Genomic DNA, 14,115 nt, shown 5'->3' on the forward strand with positions numbered 1-14,115 from the left:
CCCCAGACTGGAATATCACTGCTCTGGTACCACGGCAACACCAGATTGAAAGATTTAACTGTTTAATTTGTTTCAGTTCAATCAAAAAATAACTTAGTGAAATATTGAGTATTAGCTATGAAAATGTGAACCTATTTAACTTTTAGCCTCTATTTTTTTTCCTTAGGAAAATGTTCTCTTTCCATTGTTTTGATGCAGTGCTTTCATTCTGACTAAACTGCATATGACAAAGAAAGACTTTTCCATTGGAAAAACTTGTTGGAAAGCTTGAATTAATTCTTCTTTTGGATCTTATTTTTAAATTAGACTGAAAATTGCCCAAGAGAGCCTTTTTTTTTTTCATGTATTTGTACAAAAGCAAGAATTATGGAGTCTTAGTTCTAACCAGAGTCTGTAATCTTAATATGATGCAGTAAAAAATGGAGAGATGCAATGGAGATAACTGTGAACCATACAGCATGAATTTGTTCTTTATTGTTGTTTTTTCCAAGTGTGAAAGTCAGCTGGCAAGCTGTGATTGTTGATCAAAACCTTCATGGTAGTAAGAGCAACAGAGTGAGTTAGAAGAAAAGCAACAACAAAAGCATAAAAGGAGTTCAGTGAAAGCAGTTCTTTCTACATCTAGAGCTAAGGAAAATAACTAAACATTACTTAGTTCAAGTTAAAGTTTTATTGAAATTTTATTCCTTTATTCTGGAAAGCTCTCTTAGGAGACAGAAAGTGGCAGTGAAGTCATCTGTTGTATTGGTGACATTTTGCTATCCAGATGGTAGTATGCTCAAAGTTGGCAGTGATGTAAGCTATTGAAAAGCAATTTGTACTCCTGTAGGAAGAGGCCACATCAGGCCACAAGCAAAAACAAACTTGTATATAAAATGTTTTTTTTTAATGCTGGTCTTATTTCTATCAGCTTGTAATTAATGATTTAATAATTTTGGAATTTCCTTCACTAGTAAGTGCAAAGCTTTTCAACACCAGTAATGGTTTTTTAATGTACTTTTTGTGTGGAATAGCTATTTGGAAATACAAATGAGAAGAGCAGATAGTAATGAATTACTAACTAGCCATAAGCATGCTCTGCCTGCTCAGTCATTACAGTATCACCAGAATCTAATCAGATCCTAATGTCATTATGAAAATAGCACTTCAGTGCAGTTTCCACTGCTGTGCTCACAGGCTATTGCTTAGATATCTTTCTGTTTTCAGTTGATCTTAAATCACTCTTGGCACTCTGTTCATTCACATCTAACTTCAATTACTTTCCGTGCTACCAGCTTTGAAAGCAGTACTAAGGAACATTTCTTAGGGATTTTATACAACACACGTAGGAGGCACATGTTCTCCATATTGTGTACAGTACTCTATCCTGTCTTGCTGGAAGTTACTGGCTTTACACGTGTGGAAGTACAGCCAGCTTTCTGATACAGCTTTTAATTCAAAGTGTAGGTAATTCTGATGCCTGGATTCCAATGGCACACCACACTCCACTTTTTTTGTTAAAATGAGAAGCTTTGGGAATGTGATAATGTGGATACCGCAGATATATCCTGGGTGCATAACGATGAGGAATAGGGCAGTTAGAAGCTTTGGGCAGTGGTATCAAAGTTGCTGCAGGGTTGAATAAATCTTTTGAAATGTATTGATTTATTGGGTGTTGCACTTAACTACTGTATGAACAGGCAGATAAAGAATGCAAATTGTAGCCAGGCCAGTACAACCAGACTGCAGATGTAGTAGGCCATAGTTCAAATCCAGATTATCTTTAACCCATTTTCTATGCCAGAGATTCAGATCATCACCTGTGTATCAGTGATGTAGGCGGAACTTTTTTCCACCAACCATGCCAAGAGCCAGGAAACAAACTATGAGGTATGAGTGTTTTGCACAAAACCAGAACTACATTCCTTCTTAATTCTGTCCTTGGGATGCTAGGACATCCCTGGTGTCACCTTGCTTTGGGAGGTGGAGAGGGAGAAAATTCCCGAGTATTGGAGCAGCAGTGTTAAAGGGTTGTTGGCATCACAGTAAAATTATGTTGTGCTCTTTGGGACCATGTTGTTCTCTTCATGATTTCTTTCTTTCTTGTAGAAGAAAGAAATCAAGAAAAACAGCATTATCTGCTGTCTGGAACACTTACCTGGTAGTCAGCTGTTGGGGTGACTCATGACTCTGCTGATCTCTTGCTGTGTACAGGTGATGATCCATCACATAAAATTGCGTGGTGGGACAGCTCTGATGTCCCTCTCAGGAGCACATCTTGCCTTCTGTGTTCTCGTTTTCCTGCCATCTAAACAGGCTTAAAAATAGAAAACTTTTTTTTTTTTTTAATTTAATGAGTCTGAACACTCTCTGTTCCTATCAGTAGTTAAAAGTCTATTGCCTGATTGGCAGAAAATAGACTCTTCATCCATATGTGTTGGCAAAACCCCTCCTGACTCAATCTGTTCACTGCCTTCGGTGTTCTCTTTTGGATATGACGTCAGCTCTCTGGACATTGCTGTGCATAGTGCCAGTGCTTTAGTAAAGAGATCATATTAGGTCTCCTACATAGCTGACACAGATCAACGCAGGGCTGAATGAAGTAGCTGCTTGTAAAATCCTTTGATTTATAAATACTTGGTAACCTTTCTCTTTTCAGCCTTCTGTTAGAGAGCCCACTGACTCTGCTTGCTACCTAGATTGGGAAAGCAAGAGCTTAGTTGTTATCAGCATCTGCAAAGAATGTAATTGTAACCTTTCTAAGGACAGTCATGTTCCCCCCAGTTCTTGATCCACTTACAGAACTGGAACTGTCTTGGTTATCTGTTGACTGATTTGCAGTAGACAACATTCCCATTGCAGAGAGAGGAATGGCTCAGAAATGCAAAAGAATATGTCATTCTGACCAGCTTTTTACACCTGTTGATGATGCTATTGTATATATTCTTAAATTTGTATGGTTAAAGCTACATTTATAATGAGATTTCTTTTAATTAATTGAAATCTGTCCAGTGTTTCTCTTTCAAAGGTATTGCGTTCTCTCTATGGAAAAAAATACTATATATGGAAAAAAATTAGTAGGATGTCTGCTTTTTTTTTTTTCCTTGTAGAAAATCATATATTTGGGATCTATGCACAAAAGCTTGACCGAACTCAGAATATTCTTTAGAAAACAGATGCTATTTCGAGTAAAATGTTACTAAGTTGAAATATTACGTTTTCAGGAAATTTATCGTGTTTTTGACCAGTATTTATCAGTCTTTCTTTCAAAGACATTTTATCATGCTTCATTTGCTCTATAGTTAATTGTCATTCTTTTTCGATTACAAAATGATCGCCTTTTACTTTCATCAGAAGACACTTGGGACAGAATTGGAAATGATTTTAAGTTCGCAGTGAGGAAAAAGAAGTTATCTTTATGCCAGCAACTGAAAAATATGTGTCAGATTGGAGCATGCAGGTCAGGTGCAACATCATAGTCATGTCTTTTCTAAACTTTCCCTGGGGGGAAGTGTTTTGTTAGTTTCTCTGTTGTAACATCATTCAATTCAGAACTAAGCTGATTAAATAGAATTGTTCCGATTGTATTTATAGCTATTATTATTTTCTTAGTATGTCCAGCATCTCACATGTCCCTCTTTGCTCCAGTTACTTAAGAACAATGCAAAATCCATTCATAACTCTTTTCTGGCATTGTAGGAATGCAGGATTTCAATTACCTCAGCAGCAACTGCTTTGAAATCACAGTGGAGCTTAGCTGTGAAAAATTCCCACCTGAAGAAACTCTGAAGGGCTACTGGGAGGACAACAAGAACTCCCTCATCAATTACATTGAGCAGGTAAGAAAAAAAAGAATGGCAAAACTCTAGTTATTGTATGTGAAACTTTTCTAAAACTTTGTGCTGAGCGAACATTTAATTTGATATCTCATATTAATCTGATCAGTACGTAATTCTTATATCTCCAAGCTGATAATCCTGCATGATACTTCTGAATGTAAGGGTGTAAAAAAAAGGAAAAAAAAAAATGGAATCCATCACAGTTTTTACAGATTTTTAACTTAATTTGGCCTCCTGAATGGTTGCTAATACACATCTCCAGAGTATAAATCCATCCCACCAGCATTGATGTGTGCACAAGGAGATAAATTGCCCTCTACAGATGAAAGTGTGCGTGTACAGGAGATGGCATGAATGACTGGATGCACAAGGGGAGCATAGATGACCAGGTTGGGCTGTAGGTGGCAGCTCAGTATAACATCAGGGAGCATATCTGCCAAACTGTGGCAGTTTCAAATTTCTGAAATCTGGATATTGTTACTTCAAGATCACAAACATATCTGTTGTCATTAATGGCTGCACACTTGGGATTATGAAATCAGAAACATATTTTGTTGGCAGAGTTGGTCAAGTAATACATTTACTTCTTCAAGAATTTATTTTTGCAGAACCACTTTATGTAGCTAGAAATGTGAAATACTTCATCATTTGAAATGTTTGAGTTAGACAGTTTTGAAAGTGGTATGTGGGCTGGAATTTATTATGAGATCCACATCTCAGCTATCTAAATGTTGCTCAGCTCTTTGGCTGCATGGGTTAATTTTCTTTCTATCATTTAAAACTGTGGTGTCATTGCATGTTCCTAATTACTAATGTGTAAGAGGTTGATTCGTCAACTTCCTAGCTTCTGTGGAGCTGCTGGCTTTCTCTCTGAAGTTCAGATGGTCTGCCTGGCATCTTAGAGAGTAACAAGACCAGCCCAGTGTTCCAGCTCCCTCGTGATTGCCAGAACAGTGCTAATGTGTACTTTCTGCTTTTCTCAGCCAATCTGGTCTCCTCACACACTGTAGTCACATCAGTGCTTTAATTTCACTAGGAACAGACAGTTCAGATAATCCTGGTGTTTTCTGAGGAGAAAGTGAGTAGTGATGGTGGATCTTGGTCCCTGTTCTCAAGCATCTCTTAAACATCAGTGCCACTGCTATTCCTCCTTTGATTTTAAAGAAATGAGAGAATCTGGTTCTGTCACTGAACAGAGAAGGGTTTCAGCTGGAGATCACAAAAGCTCAATGGATGCTGCGCTGCAGCATGGAGCATATTGCCTATGAGGCAAGAAGGAGCAAAGACCTGATCCATTGTAGCTCTTTTGTAGCTCAGTGGGGAGTACTGTGACTCCAGGTGGTCCAGCTCAAAGCCCTGGACATTTTGGGTAAGAGCCCAAGTGCCCACATTTAACCTTGTTTGACTTTTAAGTATTTCCATCCATCGTTTGCCCTAAATTCTTACAGTTGGTGAAACTTCTATTTTTAAAATTTTATTTTCAGCCTGTCTTTGAAAATTTTTCAGCACATTTATTAAGTCGCAGTAACTAGTGCTTTCAAACCAGTGTTTATGTTTTGTGATTTGATGTGTGTTTCTGAAGAAGGTTTGTATAATGTGGAGGAATTAGAATAACTAAGCTGAATTCTTTAACCTTGATGTTCAATAATTATTATATAGAGAAAAATTAAAGACTTATTAATGGAATATATATATGTATGTATATAATTATTAAGAATTAAGAATTATCCTTGATAGCTGTCAGCATGCATCCTTAGATATATCTATATGATATATATCAATATACTGATGCAAATTACTTCTCTTAGGAACTGTTAAATGATTTTGTATGTGCTTCTGCTTTTGATTATTTTAGATTCATCGAGGAGTGAAGGGTTTTGTTAAAGATCTTCAGGGCAATCCAATAGCAAATGCTACCATTTCTGTGGAGGGGATAAGCCATGACATTACGTCAGGTAAGTTTTGTGCCTGAAGAAGCTAAGTGCTGGAATATACTGCCACATTTTTTTCCTTTGCAGAATGGAGTCATTTCAGATCTTATTAGCTGATGCCTAAAGGTACGATAGTTTTGAACCTAGGAAAACATGTTGTGCCCCAAGAAACTCCTTGCCTGCAGGATGTCATGAATATTCCACTAGTATTTCGCTGTCAGAGGAGATGAAGAACAGTTGCTGGGGCTTAATGGATCTCTGGTGTGAAGTGCTACTGATGGCTGTTGGTTATTCATGCTTATCTTGTCTTCTGATTTGTGGTGGTACTTCACAAATCTGCCAGAATCTAAAGTTCTGTTGGCAGTGCTGTTGGCAGTGCTGTTTTGAGCTGAAAGGCTAAATTGCAGTCCAGAACTTATATTACAATGTGAACATACCTCATCATGTGTAAATTTTTTTCCTTTCCTTTTTCCTTTCTCCTTTTTCCTTTCTCCTTTTTCCTTTCTCCTTTCTCCTTTCTCCTTTCTCCTTTCTCCTTTCTCCTTTCTCCTTTCTCCTTTCTCCTTTCTCCTTTCTCCTTTCTCCTCTCCTCTCCTCTTCTTTTCTTTTAAGAAGGGCATTTGAAAGAGAGAAAAATGTCATGTTAGTGTTCACAGAAAATTGGATCAGCTTTTGGCTGGTGTTGTGCTTTATTCAAGGAGTGAGTTCAAAGGTTGTTTTCACAGTGCTGACCTGCAGTCTTCCTTGTTGACTGTTTCTTATTCTAAATGACAAGTTTTAAAAACTTTTGTTGTTAAAAGATACTTTTTAGGAAAAAAAAAAATATAAGATCATACATAATAAAGCATTGGCATTTTACATTGTGGCCATTTCCCATTGATATGTCTTATTTCCCATTGATATGTCTTACTGTACTCTTACAGAGGTACAGAATACCATGATACAGGATTGGCAGACTCTCAGCTGGCTCTGCTGTGTTCTCACATCACCTTCAAGAGGGCAGCATCTCTACTAAAGAGGAGAGCAGCCCACAATAATATTAGCCACCTTCTTTCACAGAGTGTAGGAAAGCTAAAAAATGTAATGCTGAGAATAATTGTTAGGGATAAAATGAGGGAATAAGCTGTGCAAAGAGATATTCTGGAATATGAGAGCATACACTCACACTTCTATAGTACAAAAAAGCATTGTCACGAATCACATTTTTATATCTGTACTCATTGAGAAGTTGTCGAAATAGTGAGGAAAATAAGTACTTAAATTTGAGCACATTGAAAAAGAAGGACAGATCTTCTTGTTGTTGGTTTGGTTTTGTTTTAAATTATTCTCTTGCTCCTTTGTTCGTGACTTAAAATTCATCTTTGTTTCGTTGCCAGAAAGTAGAATGGATCATTACTGCTGCTCTGTATTTTGTTTTCTTTTTGTTCTGTAAAGAAAAAAGTCTGGGAATAGTGTGAACAACTACTAACGTTTTTTGCTGTGCAAATTAGAATCTTTGAATCATTAAGGTTGGAAAAGACCTCCAACATCATCCAGTGTCCAACCATCCACCTACCAGCAATATTTCGCACTTAACCATGTCCCTTAGTACATCATCTAAACATTTCTTGAACACCTCCAAGGTCAGTGACTCAAACAGCTTTCTGGGCAGCCCATTCCAGTGCCTCACCACTCTTTTGGACATCACGTACTTTATTTTTCTGACAAAAAAAAAAAAGAAATTGTCTGCAGTAAAGTCAGAGCAGTAGAAGTCTTTTCTTTGACCTTGGTGGATCAAGCTTTCATTTCTTTGTTCAGTTAAATGGAAGGAAAAAAACCCTAGACATTGCCTGGATACTGAAATGAGTAGATACTTTCAGAGACATTATACATGGAATATTCCAGGGTGTGATCATTTATAGCTTTCTGTACATTATAGCTTGAGAAAAGTGGTCCTATTTATTTGAATCTGGGGAGAATAAAATCAATTTCAATTTGAATTTCCAGAATATTGAGTGAAGGACATTAATAATCTACGTTGCACTGCAGGCAAACTCAGATGCTTAAAACAGGCTGTGCATTGGCTGGAGAAGCACTTCTATACTGGGATAATGTCCCAAATTTACCCTTTTCTTCAGTGTGCTGAGAGCTTTCAGCTTCAGAAGGCAAAGTCTTTCAAGGAGGATACAGCACAACTTCGGAGTTAAAAACGCTTGTTGTGTTAACCTGAAAAGAAGAAAATCTGTGGTGATATATTCATACAGTCTTTACAGAATATTTCTTTCAGACAGCTGAAAGAAGGCTGACAGGAACACAGCAGTTGCTGACAAGCTAGACAGTCCCTGTTCCTTGGCTGAGTAATTAATTTTATGCATATTTTTTTGATTTTATTTCTTTCATCTTCTGTGCAGCCAAGGATGGTGATTACTGGAGACTGCTTGTGCCTGGAAACTACAAACTCACAGCCTCAGCACCAGGTTATCTAGCAATAACTAAAAAAGTAGCTGTGCCCTTTAGCCCTGCTGTTGTGGTAAGTGATCATATGCATGTCAGTTTAGCATCTATTATATTGAAACAAACAAAACAAAAAAGCAAACTTTTTTTCTCCTTTCTGATATGTGTAGCCTAGCCTAAAGGCTGTTTTTCAGAATATTTTATACTGTTTTAGAAGACAGTCTGGAATTCTGCTTTTGTAGTTCTTGCTGTGTAAACCACTGAGAACAATCTCATTTAAACTCATTTCTTTGCTTTATGGTCTCATTTGAAATGAGGTGGCACAGAGAAGGATGATATTGAGATATTTGTTCTTTTTTATTAGTAACTATATGGCTAGGAAATCAGGCAATCACAGCATATCTCTAAGTAGTGTGGTGTAAGGAGTAAGCAATCTTGAGATTTTCACTTGTCTTTCTAGTCTAGATTGTCAAGTGACTACCTGCACAGGTTAAAAACTGTCCTCAGCTCTGTGCAGAAAAACAGTGGTGGAGCTATGCTTCATACCCAGTGTGTATGGTGAATAAGACTGAGGCTCTGTTTTAAGAGTTCACAAGCATTTTTTATTCATCCTCCATATATCGGTATGGAGTCGGCTCCTAAAAATTACAATGGATGCTTATTTCTTCAAGTGTGTAACTCATATGTCATATCCACAGTAGTGAACCATGTGAAAGCTCCCTGGATTTTCCTGATGACATAAAATAGAGCATGTATTTTGGTATGTTGGGAGTCTGCCCTGCTAGGTGTTAGCAGTACGTGAAAGAGATGCATGTTACATGCTAGAAGATACGTGTACCTATAAACTATTCTTAATTTCTTTGCACTGTCGTTTTTGACTAAGCCAAAGACTGGTCAGATAGCTGGATTCTTTTGGAAATTTTATTATGCACCTTTGTGTATTTGATGGATGTTTATTGTGTTGATATGGAAGTGTTGCACGTACTTAAATGAGACACAAGAGGCTGTGGAATAAATCCTAGCCTAAAATAGAAAGTCTTTCCCCAGGGCCTATGGCGGTGTTAAACAACTTTTAGTAAATGACTCTTAAAAGCACACATTTCTCTCTCTTACCAATATTTTGATTGCTTCTCTTATTCAGGTTGATTTTGAACTGGAGTCATTGTCTGAAAGAAAAGAAGAGGAGAAAGAAGAGCTGATGGAATGGTGGAAAATGATGTCAGAAACACTAAATTTTTAAATGAAGATTTCGGCTTTTAAGCTTTGAATCTGTTATATGTTGATTTAGTATAATGTACTGTGGAAAGTCCCTATATTTTAGATTTTGTGCACTTCACAATATTTAACTTTGATTTTTTTCAGTCATCTTTTGATTAATATTATTAAAAATAAATACTAAACGCCTAGCTAGATACATAAGTTATTAATTTTCTTTCATATTGTTATAGAAAATTTACTCTTATATACAAATCAGACAAAAAAAAAGAGTGAATGTCTCTGCAGCCTATATGGAAGTACAATCTTGTGTATTATGTACAAGTTCAGAATGTGTAAGTTAAATTTTGATTTAAGAAAAAATAAAGCACTGTAGTCAGTTCCCAGTACCACCAGAAATATTTGACAGTGCATAGTAGTAGACAGTGCTCTTTACTGAGTTCTATATGAGTGTTATTGAAAAGGCTTATAATAATAATGTGGTGGTGTAATGATTAAAATACATTATAACATTTTGTGTGTCTCTGGTGTTGGGACTATTCAAATATGTAAGAACCATAAACTTCTCACTTCATTTCAGGAAGCAGAAAGAATGAATCTGCATTAACTCTTTTATTAAAGATGGCATGAAGTGAATTCAAGAATTCAAGAGCTTTTGTCTTAAACTGTTCATGATTATCTCAAGATCAGGTTTAAATTATTTCTCATTATTTACTAGCCAAATTAAAAATTCTGAATGGACAAAGAAGAAAAGCTTGTGCATCTTGTTGATATGCTACTTGTGTTTGTTTTCCGTCAAGAAAAAAGGAATTTCAGATCATATCAGTTGAAATTAAATACCTGCCTTTCCAACAAACTCTAAATGTATCAGTGCTGCCTAAATAATCTGCTGAAAGTTCGTATGGTCACTGAAAGCTACCAGAACTTTACACAAAAGTCAGACAATGAACTGAAAATCATGGGTGATATGCATTTAGCTTCACAAGCCAAGAACGGTTTGCTTTTGTTCCAACTTTGTTTCTTATGTTGGTTAATCTTATTGGGATCTAGATGCAAGACTGATAATTGAGAATTTTATCTGTGGTGAAATTTGACCAAAAAGGTTTGGTACAATTCTTCTGAAACTGCTGCTTTATTTCAACTAAGCATCTCATTGAAAGTTTTGACACTATTGCTTCTCTATTTTAATCCAAGATCAGGTATTTGATATGGATTTCCTTCCTCTGCCTGTGTTTTGATGAGCATGTTATTTTAGCTGATGTTGTAGAAGTTCAGTGCCATTTAGAATCTACCAACAATGCATTATCGTATTCCCACCTTAAGTGAAAAATCACATATCCAGGAATAGGATCCAAATTTACCTCCTCTGAGTATTTAAAACTCTACTGAAAAATATCTTTTTTGACAATTTGGTATTCTCTAATAAAAACAGCACTCGATCCTTTGCAGTGAAAATGTAACCACACATTGATAGATTGAACAGCAATAAGAAGGAATATACTCACTGGTCAGGAATTTACTCTGAAACCTGTAAATCATTTAGTTGTTAGGTATTGGATTCCAGCCTTTAGGGGAACTGAACATCCTGTGAGTCGTTATCCAGTGGTGACCTTTGAATCTCCAGTGTGAGGAGGAGCCTCTATGTCCAACGGAGAACCCAACCTGTGCACATCTTGGGAACAGCCTGGGGAAGCTGGGCACACGAACATGCTTGGATGAAGGATGCTGCAGTGATAATTGGAAATATTAAGGCACATCCAGAGTCTGGAAGTGGTGATACTGCTTTCAGCAGAACCAGGTAAAACTGAAGCAAGCAGCATAAAAATTAAAGAGACCACTGGCATACGGACGACTGGCTACAGGAGTGTTGCTGGCCTGTAAACTAATGTAATAAGGTGAATGTATATTTGTATACAACACCCTGCTCTGCCTCTTCCAAACCTTGCTGTATCAACATACACAGTATCACTGTTGGTGCAATGCCTGTCATGCATCCAATCTTCCTGTGTGGTGGATTGTACAGCATAGCTAGTGCAGACATTGCATCACGCTGATCTCATAATACATTTCTCACCCTTACTTGTGCTAACATGTGAGATTCTCTAGTCTACTGTTCTGTGCATTGGCAGTGAAATGTAGTGTCCCATTAATGTTTTGCTTTAGGTGACTGCTTGCTATTACTGTGCTGAGAGCAGGTTACAGTCATTAGCTGGTCCAACACCAGAACCACTGCTGTAGTAAACATCCTTCAGAGCAGCGTAGCCAGGACTCTCAGTGAATTATGTAGCTTTCCTTGCTGAACTGAGCTGTGTTGTAGGGCTGTGTGTGTTTAAATGGAAGATTAAAGTGTTGTGTGCTGCTGAGCTTTTGGTTTAAAAGGCACATGCTGTACTATTGTACAATAAATCTACAGGTTTATTTAAAACATAAAATGCGTGAGTAATTTGCAGGCTCAAACTGTGACCTTCTTTCTGGGCATGTCTGTAAAGCATGTCAGCAAATCCTCGGTGAGGTGTGTATGCCAACTAATTTGTTGTTTGAACAGAGAAACAAGTGGGCTTACTGCCACTATCCCACCGAGGGCCATCCGTATCCCTTCACACTGCCAGAGTAGCCTACTTTTGGATGATATCTTGGGTTTCCTCAAACAGGTTTTCAAGTCAAGTCATGGGGGAGAATGAGATGCTCTACAGCTGTATGGAGTCAGTGGGATCAGGTCACCCACTTTTGTGAGTCTTTCTCCTTTTCCCAATACTTACAGTTTTTTTTTTTTTTTTTTTTTTTCCCCCCGTATTAATTGTTAGGATTAGCAAATACAGTGCTTGCAAAACTGTGGTACTACAGTGATCAGGATTATAATGAAGCAAGGATGACAAATAAGTTTAGAGGAGATGATGATTAAAAGCAGGTCCAGATCCCACCCACCTGATTCTTTCTGTGTCTGAGCTCGGTTTGACTCAGTTTAGCAAAAGCTGTAGAATAGCAGCAGTTTGGTGTCAGTGTAAGGTTGAGCTGCCCCCAGAGCTTCTCAGTTGACCTCCTTCAGGAAAAGAGTGCCTTGCTGCTCGTCATCAGCAGCACTGGGAGCATGAGACCTAGAAACATCACTCCTGCCCCCATCTTTAAACTTCCTGAATCTTGCAGTGATCCCATTCTGATCATCTCCTCATAGGTATTTTGTTGCCCCCTACATTTCTGTTTATGTAGAGTTAACATTTAGTGTGAATAATTCACTGCTTTTGAATTTGACTCAGAAGTTTGGTCACTGACACAGCCTCTGTTCCAGTATTTCTGACTTCTGTAATTAAACCCAGAAAACAAAAATACCCAAGAGATTTCCCAAAAGTCATGGTATTAAGAAAAATACAGTGGGTTTGATTTTCTCCTGGCTTTGTGAGGGCTTCGAGTGAGCTTGCTTCAAGTTTCCATTTTTATAGCCTGCTTTAGTGGGAGAAGAAAATGACAACTGAGAAGCTGATGTAATCCTATGCCTCCAGAAGCTGAGGTTCTGGGTAGTACAACAAGTATTGGAGTAGGCAGCATAAAAAAAAAAGAGATTTAGGAACAACTGATCTTTACTTTTACTAACAGGGATAATGGGATCTGTGTTAATTGATTTAAATTGCCTTGCTCTGCTGATCCTAGGTATTATATTTCAGCAATAACTTAAACACATCCATATTTAGGCACCATTTATCACAGTGCTAGATTTTCCCTGAATTAATGGTTAATACTTGCATGTTATTTTATCTTTGTCCTACTTTTATATTACGTTAAGCCACCACAGATTTTTGTAATCATGCATCCCTCTGTGCACAGTGAAAATTGTCAAAGATAGAAGCTGAAGACTTTGGCTCCTGCATTGGGAATGTTGAGGGAATTTGACATCTGGAAATGCACTGGAAGCAGTTTAGTATTGTGAAATAAGTAGATTTTGTAGATCTTTCTGCTAATCTTTCTTTAGGAAAAGTCTGAATAGGATTATGGACCCATGGGATTCTAGGAGTGGAACATGTCTGTGTCTTTAGACTAAAGCTAAAACTGCTCTGGAAAGATTCCCATTACCTTCACTGGGGTTTTTATCAGACCCTCAAGCCTGGAATCTGAGTAAACAGGAGTCTGTGTTGCCAAGGCTGCTCATTTTGCATTAACAGTAATTGTTCTTCATCTTTTCCAGAATAAAGATGAAAAAAAAAAAAAAAAAGAAATCCATTTTCTCAACATGCAGAAATGGTTGTGGAATTTGTTAAGGGTCATTTCAAGACCTGAAGTAGAAATCAGGGAGATCAGCTGGACCAGTGGCAACCTGCAGCTTGCTAAACCTCAGTGGAGGATAGGAGGGCAAATCAGGGTGATGTTTCTGTTTCTTTCACTCTCTACGGATGTGGTCAGGGCCATAATTAGAGACGAAATACCAAGCTGGATGAACTTCTCACCTGACTGCAGCATGGCCTCAATAGAGGAGATAATAATGTTGCAACTCCATCCGGTAATGTGAGATTCCTGTTGTTGTGCGCGCTGGTGTCCAAACGTGCAGAACCAGCATCCCTCTTCCACATTCCAGCACCTCCAGCACAAAAGGTAAATTAAAGACATTCTCAGAGATTGTGGACAAGATTCAAGAGTAGACTTAGCTGCCAAGAGCAGTACAGAATTACAGTCTGACTTGCCTCCCTTCCGTTCACTAAATATCCGCTCATGTGGCTTTCCTTGGCTGC

The 14,115-nt window shown here is 37.7% G+C and overlaps 1 protein-coding gene across 1 annotated transcript in view; it reads left to right on the plus strand.

Moving 5' to 3' along the window:
- Window positions 1–9,909, plus strand: part of CPE (carboxypeptidase E) — a 42,965-nt gene extending 33,056 nt beyond the window's left edge. Inside the window, exons 6-9 of the mRNA XM_085222037.1 lie at window positions 3,679–3,818; window positions 5,674–5,773; window positions 8,140–8,258; window positions 9,324–9,909. Of these exons, the coding sequence (XP_085078163.1) occupies window positions 3,679–3,818; window positions 5,674–5,773; window positions 8,140–8,258; window positions 9,324–9,422 (458 nt within the window). The 3' untranslated portion in view covers window positions 9,423–9,909. The remainder of the gene's footprint in view (window positions 1–3,678; window positions 3,819–5,673; window positions 5,774–8,139; window positions 8,259–9,323) is intronic.
- Window positions 9,910–14,115: the final 4,206 nt, after the last annotated feature.

Source organism: Meleagris gallopavo, chromosome 4, assembly GCF_905368555.1.
Source record: "Meleagris gallopavo chromosome 4, MGAL_WU_HG_1.1, whole genome shotgun sequence".
In the NCBI taxonomy this organism is placed as follows: domain Eukaryota; kingdom Metazoa; phylum Chordata; class Aves; order Galliformes; family Phasianidae; genus Meleagris; species Meleagris gallopavo.